The 19,592-nt window shown below is 34.8% G+C and overlaps 1 protein-coding gene across 2 annotated transcripts in view; it reads right to left on the minus strand.

Annotated features, from left to right (window-relative positions):
- The window catches only part of kif5c (kinesin family member 5C), a 35,881-nt gene that overhangs the window by 2,964 nt on the left and 13,325 nt on the right, over positions 1-19,592 (minus strand). The window contains exons 5-25 of one of the 2 annotated variants that reach the window (XM_005167574.5): positions 19,531-19,579; positions 19,359-19,414; positions 19,191-19,278; positions 18,957-19,081; positions 18,390-18,494; positions 18,096-18,244; positions 17,835-17,983; positions 13,781-13,947; positions 13,615-13,683; positions 10,415-10,621; positions 10,187-10,330; positions 5,580-5,768; positions 5,088-5,205; positions 4,532-4,608; positions 3,859-3,968; positions 3,612-3,713; positions 3,171-3,231; positions 2,968-3,039; positions 2,134-2,238; positions 1,666-1,882; positions 1,236-1,453 (exon numbers count right to left, since the gene is read on the minus strand). In XM_005167574.5, coding sequence (XP_005167631.1) covers positions 1,248-1,453; positions 1,666-1,882; positions 2,134-2,238; positions 2,968-3,039; positions 3,171-3,231; positions 3,612-3,713; positions 3,859-3,968; positions 4,532-4,608; positions 5,088-5,205; positions 5,580-5,768; positions 10,187-10,330; positions 10,415-10,621; positions 13,615-13,683; positions 13,781-13,947; positions 17,835-17,983; positions 18,096-18,244; positions 18,390-18,494; positions 18,957-19,081; positions 19,191-19,278; positions 19,359-19,414; positions 19,531-19,579 — 2,565 coding nt within the window. In that variant the 3' untranslated portion in view covers positions 1,236-1,247. Of the gene's footprint in view, positions 1-1,235; positions 1,454-1,665; positions 1,883-2,133; positions 2,239-2,967; positions 3,040-3,170; positions 3,232-3,611; positions 3,714-3,858; positions 3,969-4,531; positions 4,609-5,087; positions 5,206-5,579; positions 5,769-10,186; positions 10,331-10,414; positions 10,622-13,614; positions 13,684-13,780; positions 13,948-17,834; positions 17,984-18,095; positions 18,245-18,389; positions 18,495-18,956; positions 19,082-19,190; positions 19,279-19,358; positions 19,415-19,530; positions 19,580-19,592 lie in introns of those variants that run through there. The other variant, NM_001123275.1, reaches the window with a different exon arrangement.

Genomic DNA, 19,592 nt, shown 5'->3' on the forward strand with positions numbered 1-19,592 from the left:
TTTATTTTGTACTGTTGTTTAGAAGAGTGGAGGTCTAATTTTTTTTAAATAATTTTAACTTAAACCCATAAGATTTCAATCCTCTTAAAAACACAATGGTGCTATTTTAATCAATTTTGAGAGATCCCTATATTTGTGATAAAAATCACCCAAACTCAGATTATATAACTCTTACTAAATCAATATGAATTAAGGGGTTAAATCCAATCAACTGAGGACTGATTGTTTGATTGATTGATTTATTTACTAACATTGTAAACATTGTATTCTGTAAAAGGGTGATGTATGTATTGAATGTATTAATATAGTGATATAGAAAATAGAAATATTTCAGTTTTGGTTGAAAGTTCTGTATTTTTGTTCCAAAGACAAACTGGCATTTTAAGGTTAAAAAAAAAGAATAAGATTTTTTTTTAAATTTACACCTTTTTTGTGTAATATTTTATGTATGAATGATTTATCTTTGCACATCTTTAGAATTATAAGGTTCTATCTGACATTTTTGTCAAAATTGAGTTATTGACATATTCCTATTAAGTGACAACTTATTTACATTATGGAATGTTTTTTATAAGTTGTTTACATTTTAAGACTTTTTATAAAAAAAACAAAAACAAATGTCACACACATACTGTTTGCTATGGAATGAAAAAACTTTGAAGCTCAATATCTCAAAATCATTCAAACGCAAATAGAACCTTATAATTCCAAGGTGACGCTTTGTTCTATTTTCCTATAATGGACAATATGGGAAATTTTTTATTTCTTTGTTTGTGAAAGCTGTATTTTTTTTTGCATTGTTGCCTTTACTTCGACAGGACAGTATGTAATGAAGTTGGTGAGAGTGTGGATGGCAGTGATCCTGTCAGATTGTGTCTTTGATAGTTCACACTGTGATTGTTACTGACGTGAACGAGCAGCTATTTGCCTGTGATTTCAGGGATTTGTCTGAGATTTCTAAAAACCGGGGCTAATATCATGCAGTCTGAACTCGGCATAAGAGTGCACGATTAAAAATTAGTCTAGAGCACCATCTACTGTTAAAAACTAAGCTCAAGAGTATATAGTGGTGCAAATCAATAGTCAAAGAATCAATCAACAAATCACAAAAAATCGATTTATCATCCCAGAAAGATAAATAAAGAAGAAAAGATCTCAACCCCACAATTCATTGCATTTCAAATACATTTTGTTTCTGCAGAACAAAATATGTGGATGTGCTGAAATGATCTTACGTGGTGTGTTTTTCACTTGCTCCTGTGATGGTACTGCAGCTGCTGCGGTTGGTGGTGTGGTTGGTGTTGGTAATGAGGGTGGTGTGGTTGGGGTGGTTGTTGGTGGTGATGTGGTTGGTGTTGGTGGTGTCGTCTGGGGCTTGGCGTGCCTCCTCTCACACTGTGACCCGGAGAAGCAGAAGCAACTGGGTGATGATGTCCAGCACGAATAGGCTTAGCTATAAGAAACAAAGCACAGATATATAAACAAAACATATTTTTAAACAATCTAAATACATTTATAAAACACTGAATATTATGCACTAAATTCAGGCACTGCAATGCATGAGATTATTCTATCATTGGATAACAGGAGATAAGATGGTTTAGTATGTAGCGCCCTCTACTGGATAAAAAGCGTATTGAAATCTGGAGAGGGAGCAGCTCTGACCGATCTGTGCAGTGTGGTTCCTCCTGGACTGATTCTTGGCTCTGATGACCTCTTTGATGCGATCCACCTCCTGCTGGTACTTCTTGCGGTCTCTCATGGCACTTTCTTTGGCTTCTCTTAAAGCAGACTCAAGGATCTTCACACGCTCAGCCGTCGCACGCAGGCGCTTCTCCAGTTTGGGCAGCTCACATCTTAGGTCTGCATTGTCATGTACCAGCTATGGATGAATGTATATTATATTATATTATATTATATTATATTATATTATATTATATTATATTATATTATTATTATTATTATATTATGTTATGTTATATTATATTATATTATATTATGTTATGTTATGTTATGTTATGTTATGTTATGTTATATTATATTATATTATATTATATTATATTATATTATATTATATTATATCAATGTATCAATAATTTGTTAGTGAAAAGTATAAAAAAAAAACTCAGAAACCTGCTTGTGGACTTTTGTGAGTTGTTCCAGGTTGTTTTCCAGGAAAATTATTTTCTGTTTTTGTGCCAGACTTCCACCTGATTCATCAGTGTCCAATTCAACACTCTACAAAACAGAAAAAAAAACTTTAAACTTCAAAGTTTAAAAACAGATTAAACTTCAAACTTTTCCACCATAAGTTAAACTGTATGTAGTTGAACTATTTTAAGGCAAGACACTAGAGTAAAAATACAACATAATTATTATAATTAGTAAAACAATAAAAGAATAGTCAAATAATAATTTCATATTTTAGCAATAAAATATTTTGTAAATCAGGAATATTTAACAAGTTATTCATTTTATATAAAAGAAACATCATGATATAGACAAAATTGAAATGAAAAAAAATAATTATAAATATATAATAAATAAATATAATTTAATAAAACAGCCTTTAATTATATTAAAATTTAAATGATAGAAATGTAGTAGATAAAATGTAATAATATGCATATTCAGGATATTGTCTAATTTTAAAGATAGCATTAAAACAATATTTAAGCATTGAAGAGATAGAAAGGATGAAAACCTGTAACCACTCACATCCACAGTAGGAAAAACTACTATGGAAATCAGTAGTTACAGGTTTCCAGCATTCGTCAAGACATCATCATCTTTTGTGTTCAACAGAATAAAGAAAATCAAACAGGTTTGTAACAAGTAAAGGGTGGGTAAACAATGACTTCTCTTTAAGGAAGCAAAATGGCCAAAATGGTGCCGGTGCCAAAAAAAAAAATAATAATCAAAAAAGTACATATAAAAAATAGAACAGCCGCTGTTTTGGATACTCACTCGGCCAATGCGATTATTGATATCTTGGATGAACAGTTTACGCAGGTCATGGAGAGTCTGGAGCTCTTTGGCCTTGTAGAAGAGAGAACTGAATGATCAGTTATCTAAAACTGACTTTCAATAAGAACAAAATCTATGCATAGCTATGAGATAAACTCTAGGTGAAGTAAAAATCATGTGCTGTGTAAAGTAATCTTGCTCACCACAGTCTCCTCCAGACCCTTCAGATCTTCTTTAGCTTGCTCCTTCTTCTCATTCAAAAAGCTGATTAAAACAACAATAATTATGCGATTAGAAAGGTTTTTAGGAGTTGCACATACTGTAGCTGCTTAAATTTAAAATCTATCTGTAAAGGGACAGCTCGCCCACCCTCAGATGCTTCCAAACCTTCCTCTTTTTCCTGCTGAACACAAAATGTTGGAAACCAGTAACTATTTACATAGTAGAATAAACAATTACTATGGAAGTCATTGGCTACTGGTTTACAACATTTTTCAAAACATCTTCTTTTGTGTTCAACAAAAGAAAGAAATTCTCAAGGTTTGAGGTGAAGGGTGAATAAATATCCATTTTTTGAATTAACTATACCTTTAATCTTCATTAGCAGATGATTTAGATAATGTTTTAATGAGCAGTGAACTCACAGAAGCTTCTGTAGCCTTTCGTCCTTCTTCTGGTCCTCCTGTTGGAGCTTCTCGTAGTCAGACATGAGCTTCTTCTGTTCAAGTTCAAGAGCCTGGTTCACACTGTCATCACATGGCAAAAAATACTGAATGCATCAAACCGTTTTAATGGGTCTTGGTTTATTTTGATTAAGGCCAGGCATGAGCAGATTTTCCCAAAAGTGAATGTTCAAAATTAATATTGTGTTTTAAACTAAAAAGCACTTACTCCTTTAGCTCATCTAGTATCCTCTGTTTCTCCTCGATCTCATCCCGCAGACGTGAAAGCTGCTTCTGATGAGTCTCTCTGTGGCTTTCCATCTGCTGCTCCAGGGCTTTCTATATGCAGACACACAGATTTATATATACTATTATTTATTTGAACATTTATCATGTATGTTATTACATTTAAAGTGTACATATGATGGTTTAAAGATCAAATTGCACAATAAATTGAGTTATTGATTCTGAATTGCCTGAAATGATTTGTCAATCCCCTGCATAGGTTTGTAACACATTAGTAAAATGCCAACTCTTCCAGCAAACAACATCTACTTTGACCCTTAAAGAATGTAGCTGCAAATGAGGCCCAGAAGAGTGTTTGTGTTGTCAAAATGTTGTGTAAAAAATTCAGATACGATAATGGCATGTACTTGCCCTGAAAGCATTTTTTGTGTTCAAAATAAGTCTTATAGATGTATAAATGTTAACTTAGTGGTTAAAAAAAAAGGTGAATATTGAGCTGTCGGTAAAAATCGCTTTGGGCTACTCTAAGGCATCTGTTATATTTTTACAGAGAGCCCAAATTTAGCCTTGTTTTAGCCAAGATGTGTATGTTTAGATGTCTATTTCTTATGGACATAGTAGCTTGAGGTTTCAGAGGCAGTGTTTGTGTTTTTCACCTTCATTTCTTCAGCATCCTGCATTCTGCTCATGTGTTCCTTCTCCTTATCCAGGACTGAAACCTCATGCATCCTTTCTGTAACAACCAAAATGATGGCAAAGATTTCTGAATATTTTTAAATCTACAGACATGGAAAAATTATATAACCAATTAAAAATGTTCAGTTCCTCTGGATTTAATGGATTTATTTGGTATGGGGTTGAGTAAAATATCTTTCTAATTTCAAATGATGGTATTGTCGATTAAAGCAATCTTTTTAAAAAAAATGTTTTTATTTGTTGTGATTGAAAATGAGGTTTATTCCTCCAAATATTGATTTCTTAACTCTTTTAAAGCTAAAACATTGGCATTTTGTTGTGTAAAAATGAATATAAAATGTCTGTAAACTTTTATGAAAGGCATTTTTGTTGCTATAAATGTAGATTATTTTCAATTGGTCTCCTAAGTTTATCCATAGCTGTGTTCAAACTTACTTTTAAGTGTGCTTGTTTTTCATTTTCACATTACCACATTTTTTTTGTGACAGATTTAGCAAGATTTTAAACCACAAAGACCTTCTGCATGGAGTTTAGCGAGTTCCTCTGTCAGTGAATCATGGCTTTCCTCCAGCTGTCTCTTCTTCTGTTCCATGTTCTGCATGTAGTCTGTGAGGGATTTGATCTTTGCTTGATGCTGGACACAGGAAGAAAAAAACATAAAACACAAAAAAACAATGTTTAGATTATTGTGCTTAAGAACTTATATTAATGGAATAGAACATTAAAAAACCTTTTTGTAAATGTAACAATCTTTAATCAGTTAATATAGGGGCAAAAATAAAAAGTGTATACAGGAAAACTAAAACAGATAATCTGCAAAAAAAATCTATATATCACTATTCTTAAAATGAGAAAAAAAGCTGTGAAAAAATGAAACTTACAAACCATTTAAAATAGAGCCGTTACATTTTTTCTTTCTTTTTAAAATCATCAGGAGATCAAAGAGAAGAATCGCCCATGTGTCTGGATACTGATCACTAGGGGGCGCAGTTGACTGCTTGTGTGTACCTGAGAAATCAGCATCTGACAGGACGCCAGCTCTTTCTCGTTGGCCTGCATTTTACGCATGGTGTCGCTCTGCGTGCTCTCTAGCTGTTTACTGCGGTTGACCAGAGACTTTACTTCTGACTTCATCTTACTGATGAAGAGCCGTGCCATAGTGAATTCCTCCTCCATTCCTCCATTCAGCTCTGACAACTGAATAAAGACAGAGAAACAGCAGGAACTCAGGTAAAAACCACTTCAATACATTTTAAATTACATCATTTAAATGAGCTCATGTAGGTTCCAGTTTAAAAGTATGCTGTGAGAAATTAATCATTTAAATCAATAATGCTAGTAATCAGGTGGTATGATGTTAAATTTATCAATGGTGAAGTAAACACATTTAAGTATTACAAAATTTATCAGTTTGAAACAAATGCTGTCATCTAACTTTCTATAAATAAAATAATTCTTATTTATTATCTCTCATACCTCATTGATATCACTTTTTTTTTTTTTTTTACCAAAAAAGCTGTTCCACCATCTTCAAATTATATAATGATAATCTAAGTACAGTACATTTATTATGTATTATACCTACTATATTATTATATGCTTATATACCAGTTAACATTAACATTATTTCTGAAGGATCATATGGCACAGAGGATTGGAGTAAAATTTTAAAATATTTTTTAACGATTATTAAATGTTTTAACAATTACGTAATAATTCAGTTTATATATATATATATATATATATATATATATATATATATATATATATATATATATATATATATATATATATATATATATATATATATATATATATATACACACACAGTTAAAGTCAGAATTATTAGCACCCCTTTGAATTTTGTTTAATAATGATGATGTTGTACAGAAATGATGTTAATAATGATGTTTAACAGAAAAAGGAAATTTTCACAGTATGTCTGGTAATATTTTTTCTTCTGGGGAAAGTCTTATTTGTTGTATTTCAGCTAGAATAAAAGCAGTTATAATTTTTTTTAAACACCATTTAAGACACAAAATTATTACCCCTTTTAAGCTATATTTTTTTCAATAGTCTACAGAACAAACCATTATACAATAACTTGCCTAATTACCCTATCCTGCTTAGTTAACCTAATTAACCTAGTTAAGCCTTTAAATGACACTTTAAGCTGTATAGAAGTGTCTTGAAAAAGATCTAGTAATATATTATTTTCTGTCATCATGGCAAAGATAAAATAATTCATTTATTTAAAATGAGTTATTAAAACTATTATGTTTAGAAATGTGTTGAAAAAATCTCTCCATTAAACAGAAATTGGGGAAACAAATAAACAGGGGGGCTAATAATTCAGGGGGACTAATAATTCTGACATCAACTGTACATACAACAGTTCTGTCTGGTTCTTAAATCTGATTGACTGATAGCTGTGAGATATTTAAGTAATATCAGCACCCGTACAGCCTCTTTACCCTTTGTGTATTACTCTGCCCACATCCAGTCAGCAACAAGCAAAGGACAGTCTACAGTTTGACAAATATTTCAGCTGTTGAACAACATCATAGATATATACATTAGATGTCGCCTACCCTGTTGTTGTCTATTGGAAGGTATGCGTCAATAGAGCCGCCGTTTTAGTACAGGGTAAGACTGGAGGACTGTGGCCATCTAGAGCCAGATAATTACACATATATACATATATCTATGATCGGGAGTTTTATCGGAGGTCAGTATGCTAAATTATTTTTATAAATTACGAAATTATATTTTACATCACTTTTCTACATTGATGGACAACTGATCGCACAGGCATTCCCGAAAAAAAGCTTATGTTTGTGTTTATGGAAATGTACTATCTACCCTTCCTGAAACACACCTCCTTTACTGCTTTCACTTCTCATACTGACGAGGGGAGCTATTCGTTTGTGAATGAATCTCCGTTTTGATAACTCCTTTACTAGCCGACAATAATACAAGTTTTTGGCAGCGCAGCATCTCATTTTCATATTTCTTTTGCATTGTTTGCTGATTTTATTCAACAAAACTAGCATAAGCAGAGTATTTAGTGTGAGTTGATGCTACTTTGCCTTATGGTGAATTCAGTAAGTGACTGTATTATCATCAGTAACGTTACCTGTGCAGCACAAAAGTTCATAACATACAAAAACGTAAAAAACTGAATCTTACCTATGTAATGTTCTGCCTCTGTGCTTTGTTTCCTTTGTTTGCTTGTTACTACACCCGTAGACAGCGCTAAAGTCCAGCATTTTCACGTAATAACACTGTCTTGACTAGTGCGGTTGAATGACACTTGTCCTGGGAGCACTGTACAAATATGGCGGCGCTATCGACACATGCTCAGGATCCCTTTGTGATATCTAGTGTATATATCTATGGAACAACATAATGTGCTTTTGAGCCTTTTTTTAGTCAAGAATGTACTTGTTTAGATTGCAACTATGCTGTTTATTTATAAGAATAGAGCCTATTTTAAAATATTTACAAATTCTAAGAGACAGCTCGTTGGCGGCCATAGTCTGCCATACTGAGTAGTAGACTAAAGGCGGTTGACGTTTTCATTTACAAGATGGCGACAGGACCGCATAATAACATATTATAGAATACACCTTAAAAGAGACTTTGATAACAAACCCTTAGAAGACTAAGGGTGCTTTCACACATGTAGTTCGCTTCATTTGGTCCGGACCAAGGGTAATAAATGATACAAATGCCGTCTTTGGGTTGTTTTCACACCACACTGCTGGCTTTAGTCCGAACCAGTTGAAACGAACTAAAATGCCCTCATCTGACAAAATCACATCTCTCATTGGCCAGATGTTGTTGAACATATTTCCTAAACTGCTTATTGATTGGTCAGAATTCACGTGCAGGAAAATGCCAGTGAACTCCCGGAGGTAAACAAAACCTTTTACTCTGGAGGGACGACTGCGCTGGCTGATTGTATCCTTGCTTTAGACAAACTATACATTACGAGAATGAAGCGCGGCCGCGGCTGGAAAACAGTGTTTAATGCATCGCTCGTCACTTCAGGAAGAGACGTGAATTAATTTAGCTAAACTGTGACATGGTCATCTTGCGGAAATATTACCAACGATCCATCAGGTAATGTTTTCCCCTCTCTCCCTCTCTGTTAGTAAAGCGCTGTCAACAAATATTTTTCCTCCATATCCCATAATGCACAGCACATAGGCCTACGGCAGCTGAATTGGTCCAAAATGCGCAGTACTTTTTGCGGTTGGACCTGTTTTAGTACGAATCATATTCTCACCACAAGCTAAACGCTCCAGGGTTCGTTTGAAAGCTTACCGAGACCACCTCTTCAAGCAGGTCTCGGTACGCTTATTTGGTCCGCTTTTGGTGCGCACTCGAGTACGATTGCTGCATTCTCACCTGCCCAAACGAACCATACCAAAAGGGGAAACGAACTCTAGTGCGATTCAATCGAACTAAATAAGGCAGGTGTGAAAGCACCCTAAAACAGCGTAACTACAGCTGATCAAATCATTATTAAACTGGTAAATGATATTTCAAGTAGATCTCTCTCTTTTGTATGTTGTAGTGCTGTATCTATAACATTACCATAAGTAATTGTAGCGCATTGAGTGTGAGATATGATACGCACATCAGGAATGTGTGTTGTGTTGGCAGAAAGAAAAATGTCCCCTTTAAGAGGACTTCTTCTGTGGTTGCTTTACCTTTTGAGATGTAAGCACACATGCATAGGAGCTCAGTTAAGTTCAGCGAGCTCTGAAGAGAAGTGTGTGATGGTCGCTCTACTGCTGTATCATTCTTTTATTTCAACAATGTAATATTTTATTTTGCGACATATTTGTATGTAGTCGACAGCACTTGGGAGAAATGCATAAAGGCCAATAGGAAGAGCGAAATAGTTTGTCTCCTTTTTTTTCAATCCTAAAAGTCTCCGGGTAAACGTTGTAGGGAGATATCTCTGTAGACTGATGGCATTGTCACATTCAGCCTTATAATCCTAAAATGTGAGCAAAATCATCTGTTTCGTCATCACATTAGACATTACACTATAGACAGTATTTTAATACTACCTCTAAAGTGACGTTGGTGAATTAGTAACGTCAGCTGCAGATGTGAATGAATGGCGGAAGAAAGTAGTTCCTAATAAACAAGGGTTTTTAGACTATCCATGTTTGATTATGTTTTTTTTATTTATACACACAATTATGCCGTGGAACTGTTGTATAAACGCAATATCACACTCGTAGCAGTGCGATTTGGCTGTAAATCAGCACTGGTGGGATGCTAAGGCACTTGGCCAGCAGCCTCGAACCAATGCACGCAATGAACCATATCGCACTGCTTCACATGTGATATTGCTCATATATATTATAAAAAAAAAATTATATTCTTAAAACGCTTTTAATTTGTTAATGTAAATAACGACATGTTCACATTGTATTGTATTTTATTTGTTTGTGTTATGAATATACTTTATTGTCATTAACACTAAGGTGCCATTTACTCTTCTAAACATAAGAAAACAGGTTTAAAGTAATTTACATGAAAACAGGCCTTTTAGTAGTGTAGTTTCAGTTTTTAAATGAGGTGTGTGTTTTTACCTTGTGGTCATTCAGGGCAATGACACTGCCAATCTCACAGAGGTCCCGGAGCAACAGACTGAGTATCTCAGCTGACCTCCTCCTGTGATGTTCACTGAGCTCCTTCAAGGATGATAGATCCCGCTCCACACCAGCCAGAGCGCTCTAGGGGACAATAACAAAACTAAACACATGCATCCTTCATACATACAAGCTTTCCTCATATTTATATTCCCTGCATCTGCTTACACTCTTCTGCACAAGCTCATCTGAGAGCTGGTTGTTTGTCTTGCTTTTCTCCTCCACCTCATGGCTCTTCTGGTCATAATTGACTGCCAGCTCCTCTAAGGCCTGGAGCACTTCTTTCACCTCCTCCTTTGCTGTTTCATTCTCACGCTGCAGACGGTTCAGATCTTCCTGGATCTTCTCATAGTCACGTCGCGTGGATGCCAGCAGCTGTATGGATGCAAGATGGAGACGTGAGATAACATATATAAATAGTTAGTAAGAAGATGGTAAAGAACTTTACTTTCAGGAATGTTTGGCCCTAACATCATTTGGGGGTAAAAACTTTGACTTTGTTTACAGCTTTTGCCAAAGCTCTGCACTACAGGTTACAAATAGTGTCAAGAATCTTGGACACAATGATCATTTCGCATCAAAAGCCACAGGTATTAGTTTACTTTGCCTGTTTGTGTTTTTTGAGTCTCAAAGTGTTATAAATCAGTTTTAATATTCTACTTGAGATAAAAATCACTAACATTTGGATGGCTTGTGGGTGAATAAATTCAAAGCAATTTATCATTTTTTGATTAACTTACCCTTTTAAATAAGGACTACGAAAATGAATGATATCAGTGAAATCAGTGAATCAGTGATATCAGAATAACTTTTAGCAAGATGAATTCTGCTGCTGAAGCTACAAGATCTGCCTATTGTTGCCTAAATCATGTTTACAATTTTGGGTGAGCAATCTGGTACACACAGTCCATCCCTGCCAGTGGAACCATGAACTAGTGATGGGAAGTTTGGATCATTTATACTGACTCGGACCTTTGAATCTTATTCAGCGAGGTGAACAAATCTTTTTTTGAGTCATTTCGTTCGATTTGCCTAAAATGTCACAAGTTGCTTTCAAACTCATCTACAACTACACCAAACGTTGATCACATTACAAACAAGTCCTAACTAGAATGTTATAAGAAAGAGAAAATAATCATTTATTGTTTACCTGGTCTTTTGACAATGATTATGTCAGCTCATTTCTTCAGGTCTTCAAATTTGAGTCATTCATTCACCTCACACAGACTATCTCATATAAGCTTAACCAAATGGACACAGTCTGAGCTGACAGCATGTAAAGAGAGACGACTCAAACCTAGGACTCGAGAAATTAACAAATTAAATCTTTTCCCGGCTCTAAATGCATATGATTGTCTTATGTCTTTCAAGTGATGAACGAAGGACTCAAACCCGATTGAAGACTTGAAACCTGCACAAATGTGCACATGCGCAAATGAATGAATCACTCCCTGAAAGGACTCATCATTCTTAACTCATACAAAAGATTCATTCAAAATGAACCAATCGTTGAAGAACAACCCATCACTACCATGAAAATATATAGAAATATGTTTTAATTATTCCCGAGGTTTCCATTATCCTGGACCAGGCCTTATCCTGAGCAGCTGCTGTGGTGGTCATGGAGGAGTGGAGAGCATGAGATTCCTGTAAGACCAAGACAAGTCCTTGCATTGATCCTGAAGGGCCAGCCTGTACACCAGCCGGTGACCTCTCCCACCTCCAGCTTCTCCACGATGGACGTCCAGGGTCCTCCAGCCTCCGGCGCCTAGATTGCAGCTCTGCACTAGACGTTTGGCCATAGGAGAAATGGTCGTGCCCAACTGAGCCTGGTTTCTCTCAAGGTTTTTTATTCTTCACTTTAGTCAATTGAAGTGTTTTCCTCGCTACTGTCGCCACTGGCTTGCTTGGTTAGGACTTGTGGAGGTGCAAATTGATGGACTTTCAGCAGTGAAAATTAAACCACACTGAACTGAGCTAAACTGAACTTCAACACTGAAAACTTAACTGACACTGTTTCAATTTACTAGAATCTTCTATGTGAAGTTGCCTTGACACAATCTACATTGTAAAAGCGCTATAGAAATAAAGATGAATTGAATTGAATAGAAATGCCTGAGTGGGACAATGTAGTGTGTTTTGTTAGAAAATTGGGCTTATCAACCATAATCACTAATTACAAAGCATCACAACTGTTTTCAATTTTGGTACTAATAAGAAATGTTTTTGAACATCATATCAGCATATTATAATGAATTCTAAAAAATCATGTGAAACTAAAGACTGGAGTAATGATGCTGAAATTCTGCTTTGAAAAATCACAGAAATATGATCAATTCGTTAAATATATTAAATTACACAACAGCTCATTAAATGCAGCTTTAGTCAGGAAAAGCATGTCTTAACTTCTTTAAAAAATCATTAAAATGATCAAAAACTTTCTCAGATGTAAGTAAAATCTGTCAGTTCATCAAAATGCTTTTAAAAAATGTAACTTCATCAAAATGAACAGCAAAAGCTGATACCAGAAGTGTGAGTTCCTATGCAGACTACTATCCATGTGTCATAAAAGAAAAGAAAATTCAGCCAAAGATCTTAGAATCACCAAGAGGCAACACTCTAATGCGATTTGGGAAACAGCCACTAGATGGCGCGGCGGCAAAAGCATAATATAAGTCTGTAAAATAAACTATTAAAAGTGCTGATGATTGTGATAGTAAGTGTTGTATTGCCAACTTTCAGGATGTATCTCAGCTTTAATGTGCTTTTTAAATAAATAATTAAAAAAACAAAGCAGCTGGTTGCCATCACGTCAGCAATAAGATCCAATGTACAGCCAATGGCTCTTACTCTAAAATGGTGGAATTTGGGGGTGTTGCTGAGCGCTGCTGTTGCAATGGAAAGTTCTATTAAGTGTCGCCTCTTGGTCATTCTAAGCTCTTTGGTTCAGCTAAGATGCTGCAGCACTGTTTCCATGGGAACAACGTTTATATTTAAATTTCTCTTTCTTCCACTTGTGTAATTATGAGCAATTTTGCTTTGCTATTGCTTGAGAGATACTCTTGTACCTGATGGGAATTATAAGTACAGGAAGAGAGCTGGCAGAGTTCAATATGAAACATCAATTACTTCCGACTGATAAAAGCTTATTTTAAAGAGTTTTGATAAACATTCCACTGCAACACAGAAAACAGTCTAGCTAGCAGCCAGTCACAGTTTACATAGGTGAAGATGCTTGATTATAATTTCTCTGTTTCAAGGCTGCTGCTTCTAATTTCAGATGCATTGCGGGCAATGCATCATGGGACAACATGTGACATCATAAATGGTGATGGGTATGAGTGTTACTGCGTTTGAGCAGGACTCACCTCATCCTGATCCACCATCTGCTGCTTCAGGTCCTCTGCCAGCTGACTGTGCTGGTTGATCTCATCATCCTGCCAGGAAAGAGAAAATGGAGAAGAGAGGGGTTGAACAGTGAGGCTTGCACTTCCCCATGCACATTTCTAAAGGTTTGCAAGAGGTATTTCTCACCTTGTCATCAAGCTGCTGATACAGGTCATTGATCAGCTCCTCATACTGGGTTTTCTCTGCATCAGACAGAGGCTCAGGAGGCGGAGCCGAAGTGTCAATTACAGGAGCCGCTTCACAGTTCTTGGATTCTTTATTGCTGTGCTGCTCATTCACAGGTACAGTCTCACCTGAAAATGAACGTAAAACAAATACTGTATGTCAGTCAAATAGATAATATTATGTCTAATATGCCTTACTACAAGCCTCAACGGTCTCCAGACTGACGTTTTCATTCCTTACAATCCTTAAAATTTTTTTCAAGTGTACTATTAGCATAATTTCTTTAAACTAAAGCTTAAAATAAGAAATACTTTCAGTCTACCTTTCAAGTATTTCTCTAAAATGCACTTTACGTAGTTCTCAGAAAAATACATACAATTGCACTTAACTATACTTGAATAATACTGACAGAAAGTACAGTTGAAGTCAGAATTATTTATTTAATAATTAATCATTAATTAATTAATTAATTATTAATTAATTATCAGCCCCCCCCCCCCCACACTGACTTTTTAAAAAAAGTTTTTATATTTGTTTTATTTAGACAGTTTTATTTAGACTAGAATAAAAGCAGCTTTTAAGATTTTTTTTACATTTTAAGATCAAAATTATTAGCCCCTTTAAGCTATATTTTTTCGATAGTCTACAGAACAAACCATTGTTATACAACGACTTGTCTAATTACCCTAACCTGCCTAGTTAACCTAATTAACCTAGTTATGTCACGTTCGGTGAGGGGAAAAAGGAGCGAGGACTCAGGTGCAGCAAATAATGGGTGTTTATTAAGAATAAAATAAAAACAAAAAGGCAAAACAAACAACCCCGAGGGGGAAAACTCTAATAAAACAAATAAACGAACAACTTGACTAGACTGGCAGGACAAGACAGGGCTGGACACAAGACAGGAAACAATCGATGACGAACTGGCAAAGGACTGAAATCATGAGGGGGATTATAAAGCAAAAAGTAAATTGACACACAGGTGAACACAATTAACTAATGATGGGTTAACAAGGAGGGTGGGACTAGACAATAGACAGGAGAGCGCATGACACAGAGAGACAATACAAGCCATGCGCTCACATAACACAACACTGAAGCACACGACAAAAACACGTGACCACAATGTAAACACAGAGCCACGTGCTTTGACAAAAGACGCAAGACACGAGCACACGATGAATGAAAGCACTCACCGTGCGCTCACACACGCAGCGTGCATGCCTCATCCCAGCGCTGACCAAAACCGAAACCAACAAGACTGAGACGCTGGGAATGAAACACCACGCTGCTGACAGACGAAAACACAAACACGAGTACAAGAGCGCACGCGTCTGAGTGACGCAGAGCGCGCGCGCGGCCGCATCAAGCAGGAGCGCTCACACTCTGCGTACACCCACGACGGCGCGCACACACACAAGAGACAGAAACAGGACCAGACATGAGTAGTGTCCGAGTTCTGCCACCAAAACAAGAATTTACAAGACCTGAGTGGCAGAACCCTGACAAGTTAAGTCTTTAAATGTCACTTTAAGCTGTATAGATGTGTCTTGAAAAATATCTAGTCAATAAAATAAATCCGTGAGATGAGTTATTAAAACTAGTACTTAAAAAAAAATAAACAGGGGGCTAATAATTCTGACTTCAACTGTATGTATATATATATATATATATATATATATATATATATATATATATATATATATATATATATATATATACTTCAACCTTACTGATTTATACTTCATAAAATGAAGAAATGTATATTTCTTTTCATAAGGGAAATCATTATACATGTTAAAAATGGCCCTTTTATAGGTGCAGACAAAAATATGCTGCTTGTGTGTGTTACTTAAAATCCAAATTCCTTATATAATAGCTCAAATTAAGACATTGGTTCCGTGATCAACTACAGTCCTGCAGACCTGGTGATGAAGACAGAGATGAGAAAGCTGATTAGATGTACAGGAAAGAACAGCTGCACAAAGAGTTTTTCTCTGGGCTTTGTTGTGCTGAGATGGATGAGAAAGGTTGAACTGAGCATCTGTGTGTGTTTTGTGTGCTGCAGAGGTGGAGCGAGCTGATAACACCGACACAGAAAAACAACTCTATTCATGGGGATGCAGGAGAAAGTGATAATGAGGAACAAGAACATTTACAGGATTCACAGAAGAAGAAACAGGAAAAGCTCGAGGTTGGAAATGAAAACATAAATATTAAAAGAATCGGATTACATTCAGCCATATACAGTAGTGCTAATGACCATTAGTGCTTTGCAGCTAACATGCATTGACTTAATGACAGGCCAGTCTGTTTAAAGTCATTACGTATTTACTATTTTACAATCTGTGTTATTAGTGCTAATTGGTATTTATCTTTGTCAATTATTGTGGATTTTTGTCATCAGTACACATATGGTTTATATGTAAGCCAATTAGTGTCAGGTTCTCATCATATTTACAAGTACTATTAAATAACTTCATTTCCGCTTTGAAAACATCATTATTTTACTCAAAAACACAAATCAGCTCTGGCCTTAATAAGTCTTAAATTGAGGGAGAAGAAATAACTGCCTCCCCTCCTTATGGCATCCATTTCAGGACTCAAATCTTAAAAGGAAAGCATTTGTTAAAACGATTACATCAAAAACTGACTGACCTCTGTAAATGTGACCCCAGCAAACAAAATGATATATGCATCATCTCAAAACTTCCTCAGTGCTTCAATAAACAAAAACAAATATTTACTAGTTCTTTTTTTTAAATGTCCTATTTTGTAGGAAATGTATGTGTATATATATATATATATATATATATATATATATATATATATATATATATATATATATATATATATATATATATATATATATATATATATATATATATATATATATATAAATAATTAATTATTAACTTTTTATACTTTTTATTTACACACACACACATATATATATATATATATATATATATATATATATATATATATATATATATATATATATATATATATATATATATATATTATTATTTTCTTTTTTCTTTATCTCCTACAAAATAAGACATTGAAAAAAATATTGTATATTTTTGTTTTTGTTGATTAAAGTACTGAAAAAAGTTTGAGTTGAGGTAATGCATATATCATTTTGTTTCTGGGGTCACATTTACAGAGGTCAGACAGTTTTTGATGTAATCGTTTTCAACACAATTCTAAACACAATAGTTTTAATAATTAATTTATAATAACTGATTTATTTTATCTTTGCCATGATGACAGTAAATAACATTTGACTAGATATTTTTCAAGACATTTCTATACAGCTTAAATTTACATTTAAAGGCTTAACTGGGTTATTAAGGTTAGGGTAATTAGACAAGTTATTGTATAACGATGGTCTGTTCTGTAGACTATTGCAAAAATAAATAGCTTAAAGGGGCTAATAATTTTGACCTTAAATGTTTTTTTATTAAAAACTGCTTTTTTTCTAGCTGAAATAACACAAATAAGACTTTTTTCAAGAAGAAAAAGTATTAACAGACATACTGTGAAAATTTCCTTGCTCTGTTAAATATCATTTGAGAATTATTTTAAACAAACAAAAAAAAGAGGGGCTAATGATTCTAACTTGTGTTTAAAATAAAACAACATTCACATTCTGGGTTTTAAAATACATCAAATAACTCAATCAGTGATGATACTAACTTTAATTATATTTTAAATTGTACAAGCATCTTGCTTTTCATATACTATATAAAAAGTTTGTTTAATAGGTTATAAACAAAATAGTTTTTTAAAATTTTTTTTATAAAAATAGCTCTTATGTCCAGTGTTGTGTTTGTATTTATGATTAATGTATGTAGCACCATTGTCCTACGAGACACATCATTTTGTTCAACATTTTGTATGTCCATACATGAAGTGGTATGACAATAAAGCTTGACTTAACCTGATTCACTAAATGATTTTTTTTTGCGTCTTCTGTAAATCATGGCACAGAATGTGTGGTTTTTGTTACCTTTCCTCCATCGTTTGAGCTCATTTTCTAGGCGCTGGATGATGATCTTCAGATTTCTGGTTTTCTCTTTCTCCTTCTCATATTTCTTCTTCCATTCCTCAGCTGTGAGCTCCATGTTAACAGAAACTGTGTTTTTGATGGTTTTGGCTCTGTGTGAAGACAAAGCAATATATACAATTATTTATATACACACATATTAGTTGCCACACAACTAACTAATGTTAACTACAGTCTTTATAAAAAGAAATCAAATGTGAGGACCTCTGGCCGAACATGAGGGTGGACTTTGTCTCAGCCTCATTATATACAGAAGGAGAGCAGCAGATGACGATAGTTGTTCTGCAATTTCCACCCAAAGAGTCCTGCAGGATCCTGGTCATTTTACTGTCTCTGTACGGCACATGGGTTTTCTGTCATGACAAAGAGAAGCCAATACATAATTTACAATGAAAACATATTGCTTTGCTCTGTTTGAGATGGATAAACGTGGCCTAGATTGTATACACATGATGAGTAGTATTTCAGTGAGGAAGAAAAAAATGGTTGAGCACTTACGGTTCCTTCAGCCAGGGCTGAGATGACGTTCCCCAGAGCAGAGAGAGACTTATTGATATTTTTAGCCTCGTCCAGCACAGATCCCTCAGCTCCAGTTTTACTGACCTGTGAAAGAGAGAAAGTCAGAGGATGAGAGAAAAATAGGAGGGATATTATATCACTCTGCAGTTTATTGTGTAGTTTTATTAAGTCAGGGAGTTTAAACTTTAAATCCACAAACCACAATTACTGATAATATACAGTAGAGAAGGACAAAAAAAGATTCGATCATACTCAAATAATTCTAATTTTAGACTTGGATATGAAGTTTTAAGATGTTGAGGAAAATTATCTGCATTATTTACAAATTTATGCAAATATGGTCACTCAAATTTGTAGGTTTATAGTATAACATATAAAACAATTGAAGATTTCAAATACAAAAACTGAAATGTTCTCCTAAAATTAGCATTTTTCTCAGGCTCCAGTGTAGGTTTAGTAATTTCACTTTAATGCCAATGACTAGGTGCCTATCATTGCCTTTAAAGTGAATTAACTGAACATAAACAGAAAGCTGAGGAAACATGCCTTTTCACTTCCAGCCAGATCCACCAGGTAGAGTTTTCCACTCAGTTTCTTCTCTGTCTCCACATTTTCCTGCTTAATATTAATGAGGAAAATGCTGTGACTGCGGGAGCTGTGCTCATTCATGTCTGTAACACAATGTAACATCAGAGAACAAGTCAAGATGACAGCACTGTATATTAGCTATATCTGATTCTGGATAGATGTACAGTATTTTATCAGGGAATGGTCACTCACTTGTGACAGCCACATGGCGATTGGCTTTACCCTCGTCAATCACATCCATGACATCCTCTGGACTGGACACAAAGCGCTCTGTGCAACCCTGCAAACAGAAGAGCATTAAAACACACTGTCTGCATAACGTCTGTAATTGGAAAACTATGTGCTGTGCATCTGTCCTACCTTGACAAAGGGCACCCTGTTCTTATCCTCGTGTACAGCCAGGTTGGTTTTTGAAACTTTAGAATTGGGAAACAAAAAGAAATTTGGTGCATGAAAACAGATTTATAGAATTTTTAACAGAAACTTAACATTCATGAGAAAAGTGATAGTTTTTTTTTGTTTTTTATCTCACCATCAAGCAAGTCTCTGATTTTGTCCAGGTATATTTCAAAATAAGAGACCTGTAGTGAGGGA

Source organism: Danio rerio, chromosome 9, assembly GCF_049306965.1.
Source record: "Danio rerio strain Tuebingen ecotype United States chromosome 9, GRCz12tu, whole genome shotgun sequence".
Taxonomy (NCBI): domain Eukaryota; kingdom Metazoa; phylum Chordata; class Actinopteri; order Cypriniformes; family Danionidae; genus Danio; species Danio rerio.